This window comes from Myotis lucifugus, unplaced genomic scaffold, assembly GCF_000147115.1.
Source record: "Myotis lucifugus unplaced genomic scaffold, Myoluc2.0 scaffold_106, whole genome shotgun sequence".
NCBI classification, from domain to species: Eukaryota; Metazoa; Chordata; class Mammalia; order Chiroptera; family Vespertilionidae; genus Myotis; species Myotis lucifugus.
Genome location: NW_005871154.1, coordinates 3,268,500 through 3,294,286, shown reverse-complemented (window position 1 = coordinate 3,294,286; position 25,787 = coordinate 3,268,500). Strand labels below are relative to the sequence as shown.

Sequence of the window (25,787 nt, the reverse complement as noted above, 5' to 3'; positions counted from 1 at the left end):
ATATATATATATTTATTTTATTGATTTTTACAGAGAGGAAGGGAGAGGAATAGAGAGTTAGAAACATCGATGAGAGAGAAACATCGATTAGCTGCCTCCTGCACGCCCCTTACTGGGGATGTGCCCGCAGCCAACGTACATGCCCTTGACCGGAATCGAACCTGGGACCTTGAGTCTGCAGGCCGAGGCTCTATCCACTGAGCCAAACCAGTTAGGGCTTTAATAGTAGTTTTAATAATAATTCTATGTGCCAGGGATAGTGCTGGATATTACACAGTCATATATGTAAACCCCACAGCAATACTACAAGACATATCCCAATTTTCCTAAGTTTAGAAAGGTTAAATCCTTGCTTAACACAGTTTAGGGAGAACTGGAATCCAAAACTAAATTCACTGAATTCCAAACATATTCTCTTTCCATCGAATGCCCTCATATATGTCATTTTTAAATACTTTTAAACAGGTCCAATTCTTATTGCCAGTCAAAAACTTCAATTCTTTAGTTGTGTCAAACCTACTTTTTAATGCCAACTTAACTAAGATAACCAACTCCTATGCAAACAAAAAATCGTTTAATTAATGTGTTTAATTAAGGAAACAAAATTTGGCAAAAATTATTCTGTTCTTTAAAAGAAAAAAAGTATTTTTCTTCAAATATTTTAAAGACTCATTTTAAGAAAAACAACAAAAGGAAATTCCTTTTATACAAATTGATGAATTTTAGAGATACCATTACCTACCTCTAAATAAACCAGCTACAACAGAAGGGTCATGGCACGTAAGGGCAGTATTAAGATAAGCTTGAGCACCAGAAAAAGAATCTGACAAGGCATATGAGGGTGGGGACAGGGCCGAGGAGTTGGGGTGGGATTTGGGAGAAGCACAGAGGAGGAATAGATAAAAGTAGAATGGAGTGATTAAAAATAAACAAAATACATATTATATTCACAACAACTTTTTTAAATAACCAACACTGCATCTGTTTAGATTTTAAAAATATGAAGCAATTGACCTTTTAGCTAATATTAACCTGTCTTCTAATGTCCTCTTTTATATGAGGAAGCAAATCTAGACTAGACAAGGTCATGGACATGGCATAGCTGGGACAAACCACTCTCCTTGATTTATAATTCAGTATTATTTTAATGAGGAAAAGCCACCTAGTAGCCTAAGCATCACCTCAGATCTTTGTCTTCCTCTAGAAGGGCTGGAGGGTATTGTAAAGCTGTTCTCTGATTTTTCTGTGTTGGTCTCAATCCTACAGAGCAGGGGTTGGCAAACTACAGGCTGTGGCCTATTTTTACAAGCCCATGTGAGCTAAAAATAGTTTTTAATTCTTAAACGTGTTATTTTAAAAAATGACAGGAAAGAAAAAGATACAAAACAAAAGGAAAAGAAAAAAGAAGAAGAATATACAATTGAGATTTTAAGTATCCTATAAAGACTAAAGTATTTACTATCTGGCTCTTTACACAAAAAGTTTGCTTGCCACTGTTCTAGAGCAGAACTAGCCAATAGAACTTTCTAATAACAGAAATGTTCTATAATTTTGTCCTGTACAATATGGTAGACACTAGTCACACATCCCACTGAACAATAAAAAATGTGGCTAGTACAACTTACAAAGTAAAATTAATTTTATTTAACGTTTAGTTTTTTAAAAAATATATATTTTATTGATTTTTTACAGAGAGAAAGGAAGAGGGATAGAGAGTTAGAAACATTGATGAGAGAGAAACATCAATTCAGCTGCCTCCTGCACACTCCCTACTGGGGATGTGCCCACAACCAAGGTACATGCCCTTGACCAGAATCGAACCTGGGACCCTTCAGTCCGCAGGCCGACGCTCTATCCACTGAGCCAAATCAGTTAGGGCAACATTTAGTTTTAATTAATTAAAGTTTAAATGACATATGTGGTCAGTAGCTAATTAGGCAATGCAGCTCTAGGAATGACACACCTTGGGTGGTCCTTTCATGTTCTTACTCTGAGTAAAAAAAACTCTTGGAATTTTTTATTACATAACTTACTTCTCAGAAATTTTTAAGTTGTAAGTCATCTTATTAAAAGGCCTCTTCTAGGACAGGCATCAACATACTACATCTTTGTAAATAAAGTTTTGGAACACAGCCAAGCTCATATGTTTATGTATTTTCTATGGTCACTTTCAGACTATGTCGTCATAGTTGAGTAGCTGTGACAATGATTTGGCTCACCAGCCAAAAATATTTACAATCTGACTTTTTTTTTTTAAAAAAAATCCTCACCCGTGGACATTTTTCCATTGATTTTTAGAGAGAGTGGAAGGGAAGGAGAGAGATATAGAAACAGAGAGAAACATTGATCACTTGCCTCCCACAAGTGCCCTGGCCAGGACCAGGGATGGAGCCTGCAACCAAGGTATGTGCCCTTGACCGGAATTGAACCCTGGACCCTTCAGTCCGTGGGCCAATGCTCTAACCACTGAACACAAACTGGCTAGGGCTACAATCTGACCTTTTAAGAATAAGTTTGTTGACCCTTGTTCTGGACTAATGCCTAATGGTTAGTTTCTCCTTCTGTGCTCATTTTCATTTTATTTTTTTTAAAAATACATTTTTTTCTCTAATGACAAAACTTAGCAGATTTTTAAATAGAGTATACTTTAACATTCATTTGAACTATTTGCTCTCAGAAAGAGAATATAAGGATGTAAGTCGGTACTTCCATAAGAGAAAGAGCACTGCAGAGCAATGCTGCAGGTCTCCTCCTTCAGGATTTGCTCCCAATAACTAAGTTATCTTGGTGCATTTAACTTTTCTGGCACTCAGGTGATCCATCCATAAAATGGTAATAACATTCTCTTACCAGTATGAGAGTTGAGGGTTAGGCCAAATATTCTCTTGAGGTCTTTGAAAACTCTGAATTCACCAATTTTATGATTGTTATTTTTAAACTAGAGGCCCAGTGCACGAAATTCATGCACTTGGGGGCAAGGGGTCCCTCTGCCCGACAGCTTAGGCCCGCTCCATGTGGGGAGCAGGCCTAAGCCAGCAGTTGGACATCCTTAATGCTGCAGCACAGGCGAAAGAGGCTCCTGCCACCACTGCTGCACTCGCCAGCCATGAGCCTGGCTTCTGGCACACTGACTACCAGGGGGCAGCTCCTGTGTTGAGCGTCTGCCCCATGGTGGTCAGTGCACATCATAGCAACCTGTTGTTCTGCCATTTGGTCGATTTCATATTAGCCTTTTATTATATAGGATAGGATGTACCTACTAATCTTTACTACATGGCCATCAACTTTATTAATCTGCTTTGCTTTCTAGTCTTCCTCTTATGTCAATTCATAGGCCTTAAACTTGTTACAGACTTTCCTTGAAGAGCCAAAATAATAACTAAGTAACAGTATAACAATGGCTTTTATTTATTTTTTTATTCTGCTTCTGTTTAAATGTGAAATAGCCAGGACCTTTAACTTAAGGCTACTTCCCTCCATTCTGTCCCTCTTCAGTGCAAGCAGATGTTACAGTCTGAAGCCCATGCACTGTTCTAACCTAAAATATGAAAATAGCACATGGCCCCAAAGCAAAGACATATTTGTTTTATATCTCAAATTAAGAAAACTGACTAAAAGGACACAAACAGCCATATTTACTAAACATATACTTGTTCATACATAGTAAACAGAGAAAATATAAACTTGTAAGAAAAAAACAAAATAAAAATACTCCAAAGGTAATTCTAGTAACCCCTATTATCAAGCAAATAAGGTACTCCATTTGACAAATTTTCTGAAGAATAACAAAATGTGAAATTTAGTTTCAACCACTTTTTATATAATTTTTAGTGCATTACAATGACACAAAGGAATTATTGCAATCAATAATTATGGGTTGGAGTTATCTGACTATATATAACCAGAGCACCTGCATTGAAACGTTCTCAATTCCCTAACTATTGCTTTCTAGAGTCGCCTTCCTTCCTCCCTCTCTTTCAGATATATCTAACAAAGTATTCAGAGTGTAGGTACATAGATGACTTTCCGCATGTTGCTTTAATCAAAAATTTAAATTGGTGTCACCTTAAGCTATTTTGTTGAAGTGTATAAAAGCAGTTTCACCATCTTTTAAGGCAGAATTAGCATCTTTTTAGCAGGATTCAAAAACATTTTGGTTTTGTATATACTTAAAAACTTACTCTTCTTGTACAATTTTGGTGTGAAATTTTGACTTTTAATGGATTTTCATACTGCAATTAAAGGTCACTCAGCCAATTGCTTTACAGTATCCACTTTTCATTTATCTCAAGGCTAACAATAAAATGAGACACTTAAAGGCATGCATAGATTTTCGACAATTTAAAATTGTACTATTCACAGTTCAAAAAGGGGGGGAGGAAGACTAAGACAGCTCCTAATATAACAAGCCTATCTCCCAAGTACAGAGGAAAAATCTAAGCACACATGAACACGTATGTAAGTTTAAGAGATATTACTTTTCAAACAGCTCTCCAAATAACCAACTCTCTGAACTAATACTAATAGACAGGATGCAGCGTGTGATGTTAGACAGCTTGAGTATTGCAACATAAGAGAGAACAAAACACTTTAAAAAGTCTAACTTTAAAGGAACTTTTCTTTCCTAAAAACTTGCATTAAATAAAATCAAGAATACTAGTATCAATGTAAAAACCTCACTCCATTATAGCTATTGTTATTTTTAAATTTGATATTAAAATTCAAAGTAATTATTGCAATGCTTTAAAAAATACTTAATGGATAGGTAAAAAAAAAAAAAAAAAGTAGGCAGTATAAACATTAACTGGAAAGAAAGGTTAAATGGTACTTTACCAACAAACATTTCATGAGTAGGTGTCCTAGTAGTAAAAGTGGGTACATCTGCAGGAATGGGAAGGTAAACATCACCACTACTTGTGATGAAAGGATTTAAGTTTGGAATGGCATCATCAACAGCATCTACAGTAGCAGAGAAAGGATCTGTGTAGTCCAAGTGCATTACAACAAAATGAAGAAAGGAAGTAAATTAATTAGTATTATAATTAGTCAAAAGATGCAAAGTGAAAAGTAGTGGCTATATTACTGCTTATTAACCTTACATGCAAAAACACCTAATCACCAAGAAGGAAGAACTGCATTTTAACATATTTTAAATTGAATTCTCAGAAAAAAAAAACCCAAAAACATTTATGTATCCATTAATAGTAGCAAATTAAGAATAGATCTGCTTTCCAGCATTAGGAAGCCACCATCAGGTAGTTAAAAAGGAATAATAAACAAAATGCTTCTGTAAAATGGCCATCCATCTTACATCATGTTCCCCACTCTAGGTGGGACATGTATTGACTGATGGCAAAGCTTGTTTACTCAAAAAATTAATAACTCTTGTATAAGTTCAGAGGTAGGAAATAAGAAAATAAAGATGAAGAAAAGATTCAATGATGGGGAAAAGGATTTTAAGAAAATTAGAAACAGAGGCTAAAGACTGGCCATTTAGTAGACTGTAAACAGCTTTGAAGGCCAAGCTAAGAGTTTTCAAGATTTGGCGTTAAAAATAAAGAAAGGTATTGTTATTTGTTATTGAAGAAATAACAAAGGTATTGCTCCCTACTAGAATATTAGTATATATATATACTATTATCAAATTCTATATGTAAAGTTGTTTTAGAATCAGGTATTTACTATACCTATATCTTATTCAAAATAATCATCATTCTAATGATAGAAAGCCATTTATCCTACCTTAAGTAAACAGAGTGAGGAAAAAACAAAGAATAGCAAAAATATAGTATCATAACTTTTTCTATTACAACACAATAAAAAAATGAGAAGACAACAACCTGTCGTCTATTCTAGTTCGTGACCCTCAATGAAAAAGACCGTGGTACCTAAAGAGTATCAAGCACTGTATTTTACTCTAAGGCTGTATGATGGAACAAGAAGGCAGCAATGGCCTAAGACCTGCTCATTCACTATGATATATGCATACTTTCCTTAAAGTCAATAAATTCAAGGCAAGTGCTCCACAAACCCCACAACTGTTTACAAAAGAAATAAAGAAAATGTTGAAGTCATTGGCTTAAATGTCATAAATCTTTAAAAAAAAAATTAAATTTTTGTATCATTTAAGGACCTTTCTAGGAATTATGCATTAATATGGAACATCAATTCACAACCAAAAGTCAAGTCCTTACAAAGGTATCAAAATTCACTGGTGTACTATTCAAACTCAGATGAATCATGTTAACATATTTCCCATATTAAGTTTGGAATGGCATCATCAACAGCATCTACAGTAGCAGAGAAAGGATATATGGAATAATGAGGGAAAAGATTCAGAAAAAATAATTCAGAAATAAAAGGTAGAAAATAAATATGTTGTATTTTTTGTACTAAAATAAAAATGTAATGATGACTTCTCTAACTCCTTGTAAGAAGCCCATTTAAATTTAGAGTTGATTGGTTCAGTTGACTGTGCTATTTTTAAACATGCACTTTTTATAGTACATTATACTTTGTTGAACAATAAGCAACAAAGAACCTCTCTAGATTTCTATGCAAAAAAAGCCATGAGAGAAGTCATTCAAAAAAAGAACACACAATTTTAGAACAGATCTACCGGTTTATGAGAAAAAACATGTTCGGGAAAGGTCACTATTAGTTATCTGCTATTCTACTGATTGATAGTGTTTTGCCTAACCACCTAATATCAATCATTTTCTATTATACAAAACATCCTCAAGAAGAATATGCAGATATGTGTAAGTGCATCTGTGTTTAGGTCAACCAGACAATTAGAAAAACCAGTTCTTATCTACTTTACAAAACACGACAGGTACTCTATATGATGTTAATGAATGAACAGACACTATAATACAAATAATAAAAACATTCATTAAAACAAAAAAATCACGATCCAGCTAATTTCCAACTTAAATTTTATTCACTAGACTGGCAACTTTAAGTTCTTTAAACATTTTAAAAATGAATTTTCCATTATTTTTAATCATTATTTATTTGGAAGTTTGATTTTGTTATACTAGAGTCATAGAAAAATAATCCCCCAGAAAAAGATTAAAATAGAACCTGTCCAGTCATATTACAGTCTTGAGATTCTAAATACTCTTTATACACAGAAAATTTAATTTTTTTCATAACATGTTGTTTCATGCTAGTTGGGACTTAAAGCAAATTAAACTTCAGAATGGTAATTTTGCCTGAAGTAAATTTAGAAATCTTGCTTAAAACATACAAAGTGTACTGTGTTGATAATATTGTATATTTTTTCTGTTGTAATTCAAGTTTTCTTAGTGATGAAAACGTAAATCTTCTCAGATATTAGTATTCAATACCAAGGGCTTGTTTAGACTCCAGAACATTTCTTTAAAAATCAAAGGCTCATTAATAATGCAATGAGAGGAACAGGAAAGCTTGTGTTCTCTCTCTTTTCAGTGGAATCTTAAATGCCTTTCACATAGGCATAGAACCCTTACTTCCCTTTAACTCTGTATCACTAACTTATCTGTAATTGGGAATATACATCATGTCTGTGGTGTTTATGGTAAGAATAAGAACTAAATTAAATACCAAATCTATTAACATCCATTTTTAGCAAATGAAAAGAGAAGCATAGAATGAGATTTTAGAATCAAAAATAACTATCTTTGTTATGTCACATGCTACAAAAGCAAAACAATGCAAAATGTTACATATTTCAAATGTTCAATGGTTAATTTCAAAAATCTTTAAAAGATTTATCATCATGATCAAAGCTTTTTATATATGACTTATTTATTAATTTATCTCAGTCTAACTTTAGTTTTAATAATAAAGTAAAAAATCATAATCTGAATGGCATGGAGATGAACAATATTCTAAGTCAGGAAGCATTCAAAATTTTTGTTTAAAATACTCTTATTAAAATACCAATATGCAGAAATAAAAACTCTGAAATTATCACCAACTCAGAAGCCAAATATCTTTATATGAAAGTCAAGACAAATTTTAAGTCTTCTTAAATTGAGTTCATAGTAAAGATCACCATCTTTTACTCATATGTAATAATTAGCTTTTCTGCTTTTGTACTTGCTCCCACTGTACTTAATTTATATATTTTTTAACATTTTTAACAGTCTCACTTGTACACAGCAAACCTAATGTTAAAATATGGGGAAAATTATGAAGGAAATAGTACATAGGGCAAAATAAACAAAAACAGAAAAAAACATAATTAAATGTATTTCAACATATTCTATTCACAAATAGATGGCTATGGATATTCTATATAATAAAAGCCTAATATGCTAAGTGTCTGGTCGTCTGTTCAACCAATCAAAGCACAATATGCTAATGATATGCTAAGGCCGCTCAACCACTTGCTATGTATGACCTGCACTGACTACCAGGGGACAGACAAACAGTTGACCAGTCCCTATGATGTGCACTGACCACCGGGGGCAGACGCTCCGACTGGTAGATTAGCTTGCTGCTGGGATCTGGCTGATTAGGACTGAGGTAGGGCTGGTCTCGCCCTGGAGCCCTCCAGTCCCTCCCCGGCTGGCCAACCTCCCGCATCTCGCCTGGCCCTGATCGCACACTGATGGGGTCCCTCGGCCTGACCTGCGCCCTCTCGAAATCCGGGACTCCTCGGGATGTCAGAGAGCCGGTTTCAGCCTGATCCCACAGGCCAGGCCAAGGGACCCCACTTTAACTTGTCATTGTTAGAATTAATTGTATATGGTGTCCAGGCAAAATAATTTCTGAATTAAGTTTTTTGAAATGTTATATTAATTTTCATTAGCCTTCTGTAAAATTTTTCACCTATTTAGAAAGACAACTTCTCAACCTTAATTTAGAAAATCTTCTCTTTTTTTCTTTTTTTAATGGGAAGCAAGCAGAAATTGCTTAAACAGCCATTCTATTTCTGCTACCCTTTTCTAAAGCAATTTATAATGAGCAAAACATAAGCACATAAGTTTTGGCAGATTAAAAATCCTAAAACTAGGACTAATTAGAATCTTAAGAAACTCCTTTCTTAATCTGAATTAGCTGTCTACAGTTCATTTAGCTAAATCTAAAATATTTATTGACTTTAAACTAGCTTATAATTTTTAGAAACTACTACTCCTAGATCTCAAGATTTAGCTAACTTAAAACTTGCCTTCAGAAACCACTATTTTTAAATTAAGTTATGGCCCACAAAATGAGTCTAAAAATTTAATGTTTTAGTGTTTCACTACTCCTGTTGTCTGACCAATATTTTGAACCAGAAATAACCCAGTCTAGAAATAAAGAAAATGCCATTCAACAAATATTTATAAAGCACCTATTATAAATCATATATTAGGGATATAGCACTGAAAAAAATATTTGAAAAATCTACCTTCATATAGATTATGTTCTATTATACAAAAGGGAGCCTTAAGAAATAATTATAAAAAACACAAAGCATAAAAGTTCTTAAAACTAAAATTATTAAAATAAAGATGAAAAAAGTCTAATTCATGTCATAAAAACTCACTACGTTCTTTATCTTTGATATGAGAGAGCCAATCAATTCAGATTTTACATATGAGCCACATATAAATTTTAAAGTAAGTTTGCCATTCTTCATAGTTCCCTAGACCAGCAGTCGCCAACTGGTGGTCCACGGACCACTAATGTGGTCCGTGAGGTCTAAAAGGTTGGTGACCGCTGCCCTAGACAGTGCCCTTTCTCAGAATATCTCCTTTCCTTCCCAAATATTTTTTGAGTATTTGTAAAATAACACTTACACATATACTAACAAAGAGAAGCATCAAAACCTACCAAAGGAAATGATTTGAAAGTATACTAAATGTCTAAGCAAAACTGCTTAAAATCTGACATGGACTAGGCTCACTCCTTTAAAGATGCCACAGTCATGGTCATGATATAGTCATCAAAGAACTACTACAAGGTAGCAAAACATTCCTGTTGGTACTAGGAGGAAAATCTTTGAATACCAAAATCATATAGGTCTGAATTAAATCAATATTTTAAATACAAGTAGTATATAAAGTTTGTCATGACATTCCTGGTCAGAACATAGTTCATTCATTGCCTGATAACACCATCTGAGTTTTATTTGAACTTTATCATATACTTGCACAAGATGAGTTTTTCCCCCTTCAAGTAAATTTTTTTCTATACCAAAAGTAAAATGACTATTACACATTTTCTGATTGTGGAGTATAAAGTCAACAATGAAAGAGTAATTTTATACTTAAACATACACCTGGTCCTTCCTCTTCATCTTCATTAAACCTCATTTCATAATTTAACTGAACATGAATTCTAAAATTACATTTATAATTAAAAAACATGTCTGCAAAGGGCAAACTGACTTCATTGCCATTTTCTTATTTTTTTAAGTTCTCATGTGTCAAGTATAATCTAAACTATGCAAATAAATAAAATGCCACAAAATAGGGATAGGGAGGGAAGATGCCTGTACAATATATTAAGTAGAGTTCATTAATGCTTACCTCCCCATGTACTTGCTACCTGAGAAGAAGCTGACATTGAAAGTCCAGGTGGGTGAAAAGTTGGCTGTTGCAAATCAAGCAAATCATTTGGTAGCTTCGATGAGCTAGGAAGATATTTTGAAAAGATGATTTATTAGGTAAATTTTGCCACATTAGTCACTTCCTTTTCCCAAGTAAGTAAGAACATTACAAAGAAAACTGAGAGAAAGCCTCAATAATGTAAATCTCAAAAGGAGGAACAGTTTCAGTAAGATAACAATGGCACATCCCTCACACAACAGCATATTTCTAAGAAGGCCTAGAAAAATATTCAAGTACCCATATCTTCAGTTTGCATAGGATTCAAGTAATAATAATCCTTCAGGAAAAGATCAATAACTTCCCTAGTAAAATACTGATTTCCTTATTGAAATGAACCTAAATGACATGATTCAAAATATGAAACATCATGGCAATTTTAATTTTTTTAAAAGTTGTTTTTTTTCTTTTAATCTTTAAAAAATTTCAATTGCATTTGCAATATCAAAAAGCCTACACAAAGTAAAATATCTATTAACCTCACCTCTACTGCGTCATACTTCAAACATGTCAATAATTCAGGGAAAAATTATACATGCATCTATGCTATAAACTTATAACAGAGCCACCCATTACACAACTCCAGAGAGGAATGCTTATATATTTTTTACCACAAGACTTTTATGTAATTAAGGAATAACAACTCAAAAAACAATCCTAGGATTTCCATGAACTGAAGCATTAAGTGTACCACAGCTTAGATCACTTTTAACTTACATTTAAAACTGTTTTAAAGAAATGTCTTTTGGATATAAAAAATAGTTTTATACATTGGTAACTTAAAAGTACAAATACATTTAGAATATACAATAAGCATTCTGTAATAGGCTGTAAGATTTGCCCTCAATTACTATAAAAAAGGTGAAAACTTCTGAGTAAATTAAGTGAAATAAAACATAGTCAAATTAGATGAAAAAAATATTTTTCATCCTCAAACATTCAACATTCTTTTCCATTCATTTCCCCTAAAACAGACTTCTTTTCAAGTCCCCAAGTGGAAAATTTAATACTTAATGGGTTTGATGTCATTTTATTAGGAACTAAGGAAAATGGCATACAAAAACAAAACAAAAAATAAAGCTGAAAGAAAAACACATAACTAAATTCACCAAACAGCTGAGACTTTAGGGAGCTAAAACATGTGCTAAATCTGGGAACCTGTTGAAAATGAAAATTCTTGGTCCTCACCCGACACCAAAAAATCAGAAACTCAGGGTGAGACTAAGAAATCTGTGGTTTAATTAATCCTCCAGGTGATTCTGATGCTTACTTAATATTAAGAAACTGACCTATACCAAACCATACATTATCTTATTTGGAAACTGAGGTTTAAAAAAAAAAAAAAAGATTAAGAAATAACAGAGCCAGGATTCAAACCACAATGTAACTTTCACTCTTCTATTTTAAACCACTATGAAGTAAAAGACAGAACAGATTTGAAAAAGCCAATTATTCTAATTTGCCTGGAAATATTAAGTAGCTTAAATTAAGTAACAAGATTATTCATGTTGATCTGGTAGGCTTCAATAGGCAACTAAACTATTACTATGCTCCAGATTACTGAGTTTAACACCAAGGAATGGACATGAAAAAGACATTTAATACCCAATGAAAGGATATTTTGAAATACATCTCTCTCTTTCTCTCTTACTTACACACACACACACACACACACACACACACACACATCTCCAAGAGTTATAAGGGGTCTTGAACCATTAGACACCTCATAAATGTGTTTGTAAACAATGACATGTTTGCCAAGAGATAATCTACTCTATTCCAATTATTATAAATTTATAATTTAGCTATCTTGCATTTCCTAAATAGGCAAAATACAAACTCTTATCACTTTATATTTAGTTATTATACCTATACTACCACTTATCAGCACCTCCTTTGTATGAATTTATGATTACAAATGATAAATTAAACCTGAAAAGCTCTGCATAACTTCTATTGGAAGTCTTTAAACCTAAGTATTCAATAGAAATCTTTACCCTCTCCACTTACCTGTTAGAAGAACTAGGGGTAGAAAACAGGTCAATGACTGGTACAGTCATTATACCCCCTGCTGAGGTGGACACAGGAGAGGCTGCAGTTGTTAAAGAGGTATGAGGTTTCTTTGCAAGTTCTTTTAGGCGCTGTTCCTGTTGAGAAAGGTAACTACCATAAGGAATCCAAAAGCAGATTTGTTTGTATGTCCTCTAAACAAAAGTATTTTCTAATTTTGTTCTGATAACAGAAAGGTATTCTGTTTATTAGTCATCCAATTTCAGGACGAAAAATTAGACTAAGTACTGAATTTTACCTCATATGGACAACTATACATAAAATACTGTTAGTTTCTATAGAGATCCTAATTATTTTATGAACACCTGTATTTGTTTTTCCAAATAAAAAGAATGCACACACCTACCTTTAAAGCTTTTAAACGAGCCTGTTCTTCCTCTAATGCTGCCTGCTTTTCCCTTTCATCCACTTTGGTAAGAGACAAGCCAGTACTTGCCAGGGAAGAGACTGCGTTGGAAAGTGTTGTCGCCCTATAATAATTGGACAAAGGTAATTTGGCTTTCTGCCCAACATTTCACATTACAACCTGGTTATAAAATGATCTGGTAACCAAGAGGCACAATAATTATGAACTTCTGAAGTCAAAACCAGTACTTCATATGAAATATTCTACCCAGTAACCTAGAGAATTATTAGCAGTTAGATGATTTACACACACATTCACACTTTTTGTTATTGTTATTGTTGTTAATCCTCACCAGAGGATATTTTTTCCACTGATTTTTAGAGAGAGTGAGAGGGAGGGTAGGGGAAAGAGACAGAAATAGAGAGAGAGAAACAATGTGAGAGAGACAGGCACACATGCCCCGACCATGGCCAGGGATGGAACCTGCAACCCAGGCATGAGCCATTGATTGGGAATAGAACCTGCAATCCTTTGGTGCATGACCTGGCGCTCTAACCACTGACCACACTGGCTAGGGCCACATATTCACTCTTTTTAAAGTAAGAATTGGATTTTGGACAGGGGTCTCAATAACTGTGAGACATTGCAGACTGATGAAAATATGGTATTCCAAGCCCCAAGGAAGAGAACCTATACAATTAGGAAAGAGCTCACATACTCTCGAGAAAACCCAGATGAATAAAAAACAGTGAGTTTCTCACAGGAAATAACTCCAATAATTTATAGCCTGGGTTTTTGCAGTGCTACTACAGGTACAGTAAAACATGAGTACCAGTGATAATGTGTCTAGGTATGTTTCCTTTATAATACCCAAAGATGTAGTTCCCAGAGGACCACCGGATACCTCAAAGGAAGGTCAATTTCATTCCAGTCACTGGTCCATCTGGCACCTACTTTATCTGATACCCTTTTAAATTAGAATTTCCTTTTCAAGCATATTAGTCATGCACAATGCATCATCTCTCACTAGCAGATTCTCAGTAAGCTGCTTCCTTTCCCTTATATCAACACCTTACCAATACCATAAACCCCAACATTAAATTCCCAAATGTTAATTCTAGATAAAATAAACCCATGTGGCAAAGAATGCTAACCTGAAGAACTACTCTTCTCTAATGACCTTTATTCATTTTCATTTTATCCCAAACCAAGTATCATTAATTTCTAAAGCACAAAAGTGGCAAAAATATTTAAATTTTATGTAAAATTAATTTAATAAAGGAGCGAGTAATATACTTGTCACAGAAATGCAAGAAACCCAACAAATTTGTTTAATCCTCCCCTGAAGATATGTTTTTATTGATTTTATTAGAGAAAGAGAGAAACATCAATGTAAGAGAGAAACATCAATTGGTTGCCTCTCATACACGTCCTGACCAGGGATCAAACCCACAATCTTTTTTGGTGTACTCTCCAACCAACTAAGCCACCCAGACAAGGCAAGAAACCCAACAAATTTTCAGTCTCCTTGGCTTTATTTTTCATTACTTTCTCAAATCTCTGGGCCTTATAATTTGGGCTTATACTTCTAAAAGCCTACTAGAAAATTCAGAGAGCATATTTAGAATTAAAAACTATTAAAATTCAGTAACAATATTTTCCTTTACAAATTACTTAAGTTTTGTTGTTAAAAACACCAAATTCTGAAACAACAATAAAAAAATGTCTAAAAAGAAGCTTCTCATTGCATTTCATACAACATTTTTTTGTATTGTTAAAAAGAAATCTTTGTAAGAATACATGAACATTACTTCAATCACTACCCAACACAGAAATCATGTTACAAGACTGATGTAAGATGGTCTGTGTTACTTTCAATTTCCTAAGTTAATTGGTCTTTGTCTTGGAAATCAGCCTAACAGACTGATTAAAATATAGTATGTCAATAATTAACCCTGTGAACTGACATTAGAGAAAGATGATAAAATCTGATGTCAGACATCCTAGGTTTGAGGCCCAGAGTTACTACTAGCATAGTTCACAGGGCTATTGTGAGGTTTAATCAAATTTATAAAAAAGGCAATTTATAATTATAAAACATCATACGAATCAATGCATTATCATCTTTAAGAGAACTCTTCACACTATGAACACAATTCTACACCAAGTAGTCATTGTCATCACCTTAACAGTTGCTAACATTTATTGAAGATCAGGAACTATTCTAAGAATTTACATGTATTAACCCATTTTAACCCTTCACAGCAACTCTATGAGGCTGATACTACTGTTAAACCAATTTTATAAGTTATTAAATCAAGATACAGAGACATTAAATAACTTAGAATTTGAGCTGGATTTATCGACTCTCTCAGAAACATCACTCCTGCTCTCTGCCCTCTGAAGAATAATGTACCTGCTTGCAGCTGTAGAATCTTTGATTTTCTTTCCTTCCAAGGAAGCTAAATGTTGTTCCAAAGCATCAAGAAGACTACTGGGGGCCTGAAATTATAGAAATAAGACTTTCATGATAATCAGGCCATTGATCAAAATAAATCAAGTATCATCTGACATAGGAGGGAAAGAAAAATAATGAACTAATTAACAATGGAATTTTAGCTACCTAAGAATGACACTATTATTATTATTATACTGGAGGCCCGATGCACAAAATTCATGCAAGGGGCTCGGCCCTCACAGCTGCGGCGGCTTGCCTTGGCCCTCGCATCCCTGGCTTCAGTCGGGAAGGTTGTCCAGACGGTTGTTCGGCTGTCTGGTCCAATTAGCATATTACGCTTTTATTAATATAGACTAGAGGCCCGATGCACAAAAACTGTACAAGAGTAGGCCTTCCTTCCCCCGGCTGCCGACACCGGCTTCCCTCTGGCACCCGACACCGGGCTTCCCTTGCAGACCCAGTCATCTGGAAGGACATCCGGTCTAATTAGCATATTACACTTTTATTATTATAGATAAGAATGAACTAGTAAGGGGTATTAATAAACATAATAAAAATATGAAAACTAAGATTATGTAAACATTTAAGAGGATCCTTAAATTTTTAAAATATTTAATTTATTAAAAGAGAACCATACTCCTAAAAGCTAGACATACTGTTGAGCATGTTCCTGGTACTTAATAAGTACTTTCTGATTAATTTTTGAATAATTATTGATAAATGAAACTGAAGACTAACATCAAAGAAATAAAAATTAAAATCACAATGAAATACAACTTCTTACCAACTAGAATGCCTGAAGTTAAATGGACTAGCAATATCAAATGTTGGTGCATCTCCCATATAATGTTGGTAGAAGTACATCCACCTTGAAAAATGATCTGGATGTTTTTTATAAAGTCAAATATACATCTACCTTAATTACCCAATTCCATTCCTAATTATTCACCCAAAATAGATACAAAAGTGTGTCTCCTCAAGAAAAGACTTGTTCAAGAATGATTTAAGTAGCATTATTTATAAATAGTAAAAAACTGTAAATAATCCAAAAGTCCATCATTTGGAAAATGCATAAACAAAATTGTGGTAAATATGCAGCAATAAAGAATAATTTAATGGTACTTTCAATGACATGGACAGATCTCAAAACACAATGATGAACAAAAGAAGCCAGACACAGGAATAAATACTTGCATGATTCCATTTATATTAAATTCAAGATTTGATAAAATTACATTATTAGAAATCTAAACAGAGGTTTGCATGGAGAGAACCAGAGAGTGACTGGAAAGGCACACAAGAATTGAGGTGATAGAATTTATTTTTATCAAATGTTTGTAGTTATCAAACCTCACTGATATAGATATTTACCTCAATTTTTTTTAAAAAAGACTAGCTTTTAAACTCTCAGGCTCTATGGCAAATCTCAACTTAATCTAAAGAGTTAATCACTTTCAAAAGGGCAACTTTTCAATGATCTGAGAAAAAACTATTACTAAGTGAAGCAAATGTATCAGTGGCATTTAATTACCCCAAATACTGAGAAAGAGTTTCTGGATTACAGGGATCTAACAATAGCTGGCATTTCTCTGTAAATGGCCAGTGTGCGTCACAGCAGCTCCTGCATTGAGAGTCTGCCCTCTGGTGATCAGTGCACATCATAGTGACCAGTCGGATGGGTGGAAGGACACTTAGCATATTAGACTTTTATATATATATATATAGATAGATTGTTCTAGCAATGATTTTTCTCACATCTTAGTAAATAATGTACTCAATCTTAATAAGGTCAATTGATCTCAAATGCAGAGTGTTTTATTTACATATAACCCATAACTAGATCTATTATGTACTCTTGGCCTGGAAATCAAAGGGATGAAACAGAACAAGTTCGGTACAGAGAAATACAAAAAGACCTTTATTTAAAAGATGTCCCAGAGCAATTTAAAATGAGATAAAAGAGTCTCTTAAGGAGAGAGGTGATACAAATGTTACAAGGATAGTTTATGCCAGGTACTTTCATTCCTAATATTCAGTAAAAACAAACAAACAAAAACAGTGAAAGTCAGAAAAAAGATAAAAGCAGGTTTAAAGTTTCTTTCCTGTAATTAAAAATATATATATTTATTGATTTCAGAGGGAGGAATGGTGAGGGAGAGAGAGAAACATCAATGATGAGAGAGAATCATAGATCAGTTGCCTCCTGCACGCTACCTCTACAGGGGATCGAGCCTGAACCCTGGGCATATGCCCTGACCAGGAATCAAACATCCTGGTTACCTCCTGGTTCATAGGTCAATGCTCAACCACTGAACCACACTGGCGAGGCCCTAAAATATTTTTTTTATGATGATAAAATCAATGTAATAGCTAACAATGAGTGCTTAATGCTGTGCTTAGGTATTAACTCATTTAATCGCCCCAACTACCTTATGAAGTGGGTATTACAATATCTCCATTTTAGAGATGATGAAACTGAAGCAAAGAGAGTAACTTCCTCAAATCACAGGCAAGCTAGTGGCATAGCCGGGACTCAAACAGATTATCAAAGCCTGCTCTCTTCTTCCAAATCATGTTTTGAGGTTTATCTCTATTTAATACTCCTACCTGAGTCAAATAGCCAAAGCAGAAGGTTTAAAACAGGAAACATAAATCCTGTATAAAATAATTATCTATCTTCAAGTGGGGCAAAGGAAACATCCTTTGAAAACTCAAACAAACTGGGTGTCTTGTATCCTATCAGAGGAAACAAACTGGGGAAAAATTTCTCTATCAATAGTGCACATTTTGTTTTAAAAATACCATTCTCTAAGTTCAATTCTTCCTTTTGATGATGACAGGAAAGAGAGATTAAAAAGAATAAACTAAAAGAATGATATAGTAGTGGCTAGCTCCACCAATATAAGAGGTGAACAGATCACTCTATATGATCATGCTAGAACAATTATCATCAATACATTAAAATATTAATGTCTGTCAAGAAAAATCACACTGATTTCCTTGTTAGCATGAGCTGAATATTATTCATTTGGTGCCTTTCACACCTACCTAACAATACATAGCAGACAGTGAATTGATATAAAAATATACTTACCTGTGAAAGATCTGGTATATCACCTCTGTCAATTCCAACTTGCTGTAAGAAGAAGCAACATTGTATTTAATAGATAAAATTATAATAAAGATGTTATATAAATAACAACTAGAAAATGACATTTATGACTAGTTCTGTGAACACTATTTTAAATAGACTTCAGAAAAATATTTAATCTCCAAATATATCATTCAGTATTTCCAGGGACTTAGATGTTATTTGATGGCTCTAAAGTTTAACAGGAGGAAAACCAGAGTTTTTGGAAATTCAATAAGACTATTAAATTACCATCTCCGTATCTTCTAAGCACCTGTACCTTGTCATAATCTGAAAAATCCATCACTTCATGATGCTATATGATAAAAACTCATGGCAAGAATGAAGGCTGACTACAAACAAGTTTCCTGCGGCATGAAAAGAGTTAAAAAAAAAAACAAAACCTGATGTCAATAACTTTGTCTTCCTCTGTAAAATATGCTTTCCCAGGCAATCACCATAGATAACAATTTTTTAAAACCTATGTTCACTCAAGTAGGCCAGTTTTATACAAATGCAAACTGGTATCTAACCAGGATATAATTATTTTCACAAAGCAATTCCAAACAGGCTTTCATGATGTTCAAGCACTAGACAAATTCCAGCAAAAGAAGATAAAAACGATTCCTATTTATTATTCTAGTACCCAAATTAAAAAACTCTTTCCCTCCCTGGGGTTATGTTTCATTTTCTAATCATTCTCTCTTCTCAAGGGCCAGCCCCAGAATGACATCAGTAGAAAAGTTGATAAAATAATTCAAACTGAGATCTTAATAGCTAATCAATAGCTAATACATATGTCCCTTTCAAACACATTTAAAAATGTTACTTGTGCCTTTTTACTCCAAGAACTAAGATCTCATAATGAAATTACAATCCCAAAGACAGCATCATGAAAAAGTATTTTAGGGCAGGAGAATTTTCTTATTTCTCAGATCATATGGAACAGATGGTCTATTCCATCTCAAAGTAAGACCAGCAGATCCAGAGGTAAACAAGGACTTAAAACTTAAGTCAATAATTATAACTATCAAATGCAAAGGATAAAACAGGCCAAAAGGGAAAGTTAAATTAAAATGTATTTAAAGAATTTACTGGAATCATAGCACAAACTTTTATCTTCTGCTTTTAATGTGACTGGCCCTACAAAAATGGGGGAAAAAACATTAATTTCTCTGAAAGATACTTTAAATTCAAAATAAACTGCAGTAGACTTTATAAAATAGCTGATTAACACCACAAAGCATATTTTTTTTCAAAGGTCTCACCATCCTGTTGTATTCATCTGCTACAGAATAAAATCACTATGGTAAATAGAGCTAAAATCACCAACTTGCTAGTTCCAGTTTAACTACTTTGATATAACTATAGCCTAGCCATCTTCCAGAATTATCCTAGTAAGACATTTCTGGTGGTGATAGGTAGAAAGAGGGTAAAGAAAAACAAACAAAAGCACTTTAAGACCTGACTCTGTACAAGCAAGATAATGCCTGTAAGCATTACCACAACTTTTTTGTGACAATTTCAGAAAATTATTTCTTAAATAGATTTGCAAAATTAGATTATTCTGTTACCCATACTCATGGTTTTTATAATCACTGAAAAACAATAAATACACCAAATTCACTTCTGCAGGGGAACAAAACATTTTGAACAATGTGGCTCCAGTTACAAGTCTCACTGAAGAGACTTTAGCACTATCATTGAATAGTCTTTACCATATTTAAAACAATAAATCTTCTAAAATACATGACTAATTCCAACTATAAAAATCGCTGACACTACTGTGTGCCACCTACCTAATTTATAAATAAACTAGAGACCCAGTGCACAAAAATTTGTGCACTCGGGGGGGAGGGGGGACCCCTCAGCCCGGCCTGTGCCCTCTCGCAGCCTGGGACCCCTTGGGGGATGACCACCTGCTGGCTTAGGCCTGCTCCCCGGGGGATTGGGCCTAAGCTGGCAGTCAGGCATCCCTCTGGCAGCCCGGGAGCCCTCGGGGGATGTCTACTTGCCAGCGGGGAGCAGGCCTAAGCTGCAGTCGGACATCCTTAGCACTGCTGAGGAGGCGGGAAAGGCTCCCACCACCACCGCTGTACTGGCAGCCATCAGCCTGGCTTGTGGCTGAGCAGAGCTCCTCCATGTGGGAGCGCACTGACCACCAGGGAGCAGCTCCTGCATTGAGCGTCTGCCCCCTGGTGGTCAGTGTGTGTCATAGTGACCAGTCATTCCCAGTCGTTCTGCTATTAGGGTCAGTTTGCATATTACCCTTTTATTATATAGGATTTTAAATTACCTGTCACTGTTCAGTATTGAATTAAATATACACTTATAGACAAAAAAGCAGGTTAAGAAATATAGTCACTTAAAGACAGTTTACCTCTGCAACTTTGAGAAACTCTGAGATTCTTGTCATCCTGGTCAGGAACTTCTTATAGATGTCAAGACCTTCTTTGCACTGGTTCTTTTTCATATCAAAATATTTTTCTGCCAAAAGAAGATATAAAAATACTTTTACTCACATAAAATTATAACACTCAAAAAGAAATGTGGACACATTTGATATATGATATTTGTAGTTTGGCACTCTTTGAAAACCAAATCCAAATCCCACTGGGAAAAACAGAGCGTTTCTAGGCAAAATAACTGCATTCCATATACAGTTAACTCCTAAACAATGCGGGGGTGGGGGGGTGGGGGGGGTGGCGGTAGGAGCACCAATTCCCATGCAATTGAAAATCTGCATATAAATTTTGACATCCCAAAATTTTACCTACTAATAGACTGGTAAGCCTTAAGAATAACAAACAGTCAATTAACATATATTTTGTATATTACATATGTTATATACTATAGTAAGCTAGAGAAAAGAAAATCAAAAGAGCCCTAAACGGTGTTACTCAGTGGTAACAGCATCGTCCCGAGCACTGAAAGGTCGGTCTCAGGTTTGCTCCCAGCCCTGAGTCAGGGCACATGTAGGAGGCAACCAGCTTCACATGGATGTTTCTCTCTCTCTCCTCCTCTCCCCCTGCCCCCCCCCACTGCGACTCTCTCAATGGAAAAAACTATCCTCATGTAAGGATTAACAAAACAAAAGAACAAAAAAAGAGAGAAAATAATAAGAAAAATATATTAACTATATTTGTTGAAAAAAATATCTGTGCTGTTCAAGGATCAACCATATACCAAATACACAATAAAGCACCATATAGTCCTAAAATGCCTCAAAACACCTCATCCTTAAAAAAAATGTTTAATGCATTTAAAATAATTATCCATTTTAAAATTAAGTTTAGAAAAAATATCAATTTTATAGTTAAAGTTCATTATGGAGTAAATTATGAAGAAATAAGATTTTTCCTGGACAGAAAATTCCAAGTTAATTTTAAAGGAATTTTTATATTTCTACAAATTATAAAACTGATAGAAGAAAACACAGATATATCTAAAAAATATAAAGTTCATTTAGCTAAACATTTTAGTTGTAAAGGTATATTTAATAACTTAGCATATGTAACAGGTATAAAATTTCTGCCCAAATAAATTGTTACAACAAATGAATATATCTCAATAAATATTTATTCAACCTTAAGGAACAACTCAGACAATATTAGTTACCCAGATGGCACAAGATAAGAAATAAAATGTCATTAAGCTACAGCAATATTTACCCAATAGGTTAATAATTCCTTCATTGTATGCTGCAAACAGTCTAATGGCATCTTTGAACAAGAGCATGAAGGCAGCATTTATTACTCCATTTGTAAGTTCATTACTATTAACCTGGGGGGAAAATTAGAAAAAAAAAATTAGCTAATCTTATGTTTTAAATAACAATGACTTCCTTCAAATTAAAATACAGTGAATTCATATATTTAGATGTATTAAAGAAAAAGACATCTATTTCTTGCAATTAGAGTTACAAAGAGTGCAAAAATCTTAATCAAAGAGTTTAGATGTTTGTAAAAGTCACAAGCAAACAAACATCCTACAACATTAAATTTAATTTTGAAATAAACAGTTGAGAACAAAAGTACCCTTTAACTCTTGAAATTCATGGGCTATATCTCAGAAGTCTTTTAGTATAAGTTGATTTCAACATTAAATACTTCTACTTGCAAAATAAAGCCCTTTTCTAGATGTTCACTTTGAGTCATGAAGGACTTACTGAATATTTTTAAACCAAAAGGTATTTATTTATTAAATGGTTACTACAATCACCAAGGCACTGAGCTAAATAAACTAGGTAGAAGATACTTTTAAATATACTAGAGGCCTGGTGCACGGGTTCGTGCACGGGTGGGGTCCCTCAGCCTGGCCTGCGCCCTCTTGCAATCCGGGACCCCCTCAGGAGATGCCAGACTGCTGGTTTCAACCCGATCCCCACAGGGGCTGGGGCTGGGCACTGCACCACTCCGGCACATCCCGGTCCTGCTGTGCTCTCCAGCCGTGAGCCCGGTGCCTGGTGCCCGTCAGCTGAGCGGCACTCCCACTGTGGGAGTGCCCTGACCACCATGGGGCAGCTCCTGCGTTAAGCGTCTGCCCCCTGCTGGTTAGTGCATGTCATAGCGACTGGTCAAATGGTCGGTCGCTTAGGGTTTTATATATAGAGATAGATATACCTTTTCTTAATATTACAAACGAACTGATCTTCAAAATAGTTATGATAATATTAATTTTATCTCATCTGGTTATTGGGAGAATTATATGATATGCTGAGTATCAAGAGCCTAGTGCAGTACCTTACACATGAATAACCAAAATTTATTGTTATTGAATTATGCTGTAACAACAAAAAAATCACTTATTTATCTATCAAGAATACAAAAAATAATTTTATTTTTATCTCAAGGAATGAATCAAAAGGATAAGCCAAATTAACTTTTAAGCTCTTTTGTAGATAACAAGGATATGTAGTACATGAAAATTAATTTGTTAGGTAGGTATATAAAAGCATAAGCACAAAGTTAAATAGTAAGCAACCAATTGGTAAATATGTGCAGAATATCTAACAAGGCTGATTTCTATTATGGAGAGAGAATCCTAATAATAAAGCAAGTAACAGATAATTCATATGACCAGTAATATGTGAAAAGAAGCTCACCTTTGCTTACCAGATAAATTAAGATATAATAATAAAAATAGTAAGATATAATAATAAAATAAAAAACTATCCTTTTTTGGAGCACCAGACCAGCAGGTATCAAAATAATCAAGACCAAGGTATTATTGGATAAAAATTAAGAAAAACAGGCACCTGTTGACATGTGAATGGCTCAACCCTTTCAGGGTGTAAATTGGCAATAGTTTAAAAGTATAAATGTTTATGTCCTTTGAACCAAATTCTTTTTTTTAGGCATTAACCCTACAAAATAGGTTTAAAAATGTGTAGATACACACATTATCTAACACACACACACAAAATTAGTGTCCCCTCTCTTCTCTGTATCCCCCCCTCCCAATAGGCATAACAGGTAAATTGTTACATACAATGAAGTACAATACAAACACTGAAGAGAGTAATTTTATAAAGTAAAAACAAATTACACGGTTGGACCCTCTTCACTATCAAACCCAAAATATCATTCAGTAATTACATCACTCTCTTGTGTCTTTCTAGTCTAGGGGTTAGAAAACTTTTTTTGTAAGGGCCTATTTGTATTTTAGACTCTGAAGGCTATATAGTCTCTATCACAGCTATTCAACTCTGTTATTACATCGTGAGAACAGCCACATACACTATGTAACCAGTGAGCCTGGCTGTGTTCTAATATTATTATTGTAAACAAAATTAAATTTCATAATTTTCATCTGTCAAAATACTATTTTTTAAATATTATTTTCAACCACTTATTAAACATGTAAAAATCATTCTTAGCTCACAAGCTGTACAAAAACAGGCAGCAGGTCATGGTCTGATAACCCATTCTAGACTATGAAGCACTTACAGGATTCATTTACTGAACATTTATTGAACAGTATCTATGTGTCACACACCTCTGATAATGGGGACACAGTAGAGAAAAAGTAGACTTGGTGCCTGTCCTCAAGCAACTTAAAGACTATCAACAGCAAGAATTAAAGGAAAAAATCAAATTTCAGCATGAAATTGCTATGGATCCATTCACTAACTTGCACTTACAAGCTCTAAAATAAAATGTCTTAAAATAGATGCCTCCCCCTCAAAGAAAAGACTTGAAAATACTAATATTTAACATATTACACACAAAGTTGGAAACTTGGTTCAAGTGATGGTAGTTACAACAAAAATTCCAGAGAACACAATATCCTTGGGCAATCTCTACAAAACAAGCTGTTATAAGTCTATTTGAACTTCCTTTTATTTCTTAATAATTGAATGCTTTGAGTTCTACAAAAGTGAAATACTAAAATAAAATGTCTTAAAATAGATGCCTCCCCCTCAAAGAAAAGACTTGAAAATACTAATATTTAACATATTACACACAAAGTTGGAAACTTGGTTCAAGTGATGGTAGTTAAAACAAAAATTCCAGAGAACACAATATCCTTGGGCAATCTCTACAAAACAAGCTGTTATAAGTCTATTTGAACTTCCTTTTATTTCTTAATAATTGAATGCTTTGAGTTCTACAAAAGTGAAATACTAAGTTGACTATTCCTAAAGAAAATTGCCATACATTTTTTTTAAATCTCTAAAAACCATTATCAAAAGAAAGCAGATTTTCAGATCAACCCCTTAACCTCTCCATCACTTTCTTTAGCTTGTACAGTAAGTGCTTCATATACAAGAACCCATGTATAGAAAACATTTAGGGGGGAAAAGTTACATTGTTGCTGACATGTACTAGTTAAAACCTACAACGGTTGCATCTCTACTAAACATGTAGACTTATTTTCTTGTCATTTTCTAAACAATAGAGTATAACAACTATTTATGCAGCATTATAAGTAATCTAGAGATTATTTAAAGTTTATGGGAGGATGTGCATAGATTATATGCAAATTCTAAGCTATCCTATATAATAAAAGCATAATATGCTAAGTGTCTGATTGATCAGTCGACCATTCAGTCGACCGCTTGACCAGTCGCTATGATGTGCACTGACCACCAGGGGGCAGAAGGCTCTGACAGGTAGGTTAGCTTGGCTGCTTGGGTCTGGCAGATCAGGGACTGGGAGGGCTGGACACGCCTTGAACACTCTTGCAGTCCTTCCC

General features: G+C 34.2%; 1 protein-coding gene across 17 annotated transcripts in view; it reads right to left on the bottom strand.

Moving 5' to 3' along the window:
• The window catches only part of PICALM (phosphatidylinositol binding clathrin assembly protein), a 111,162-nt gene that overhangs the window by 32,466 nt on the left and 52,909 nt on the right, over positions 1–25,787 (bottom strand). For 7 of the 17 annotated variants that reach the window (XM_006092891.3, XM_014459318.2, XM_014459315.2 and 4 more), the window contains exons 6-12: positions 22,262–22,373; positions 20,971–21,077; positions 18,555–18,596; positions 15,419–15,504; positions 13,003–13,126; positions 12,597–12,733; positions 10,506–10,609 (exon numbers count right to left, since the gene is read on the bottom strand). In XM_006092891.3, coding sequence (XP_006092953.1) covers positions 10,506–10,609; positions 12,597–12,733; positions 13,003–13,126; positions 15,419–15,504; positions 18,555–18,596; positions 20,971–21,077; positions 22,262–22,373 — 712 coding nt within the window. Of the gene's footprint in view, positions 1–4,833; positions 4,981–10,505; positions 10,610–12,596; positions 12,734–13,002; positions 13,127–15,418; positions 15,505–18,554; positions 18,597–20,970; positions 21,078–22,261; positions 22,374–25,787 lie in introns of all 17 variants that reach the window. The other 10 variants (XM_006092889.3, XM_014459309.2, XM_014459308.2 and 7 more) reach the window with 2 other exon arrangements.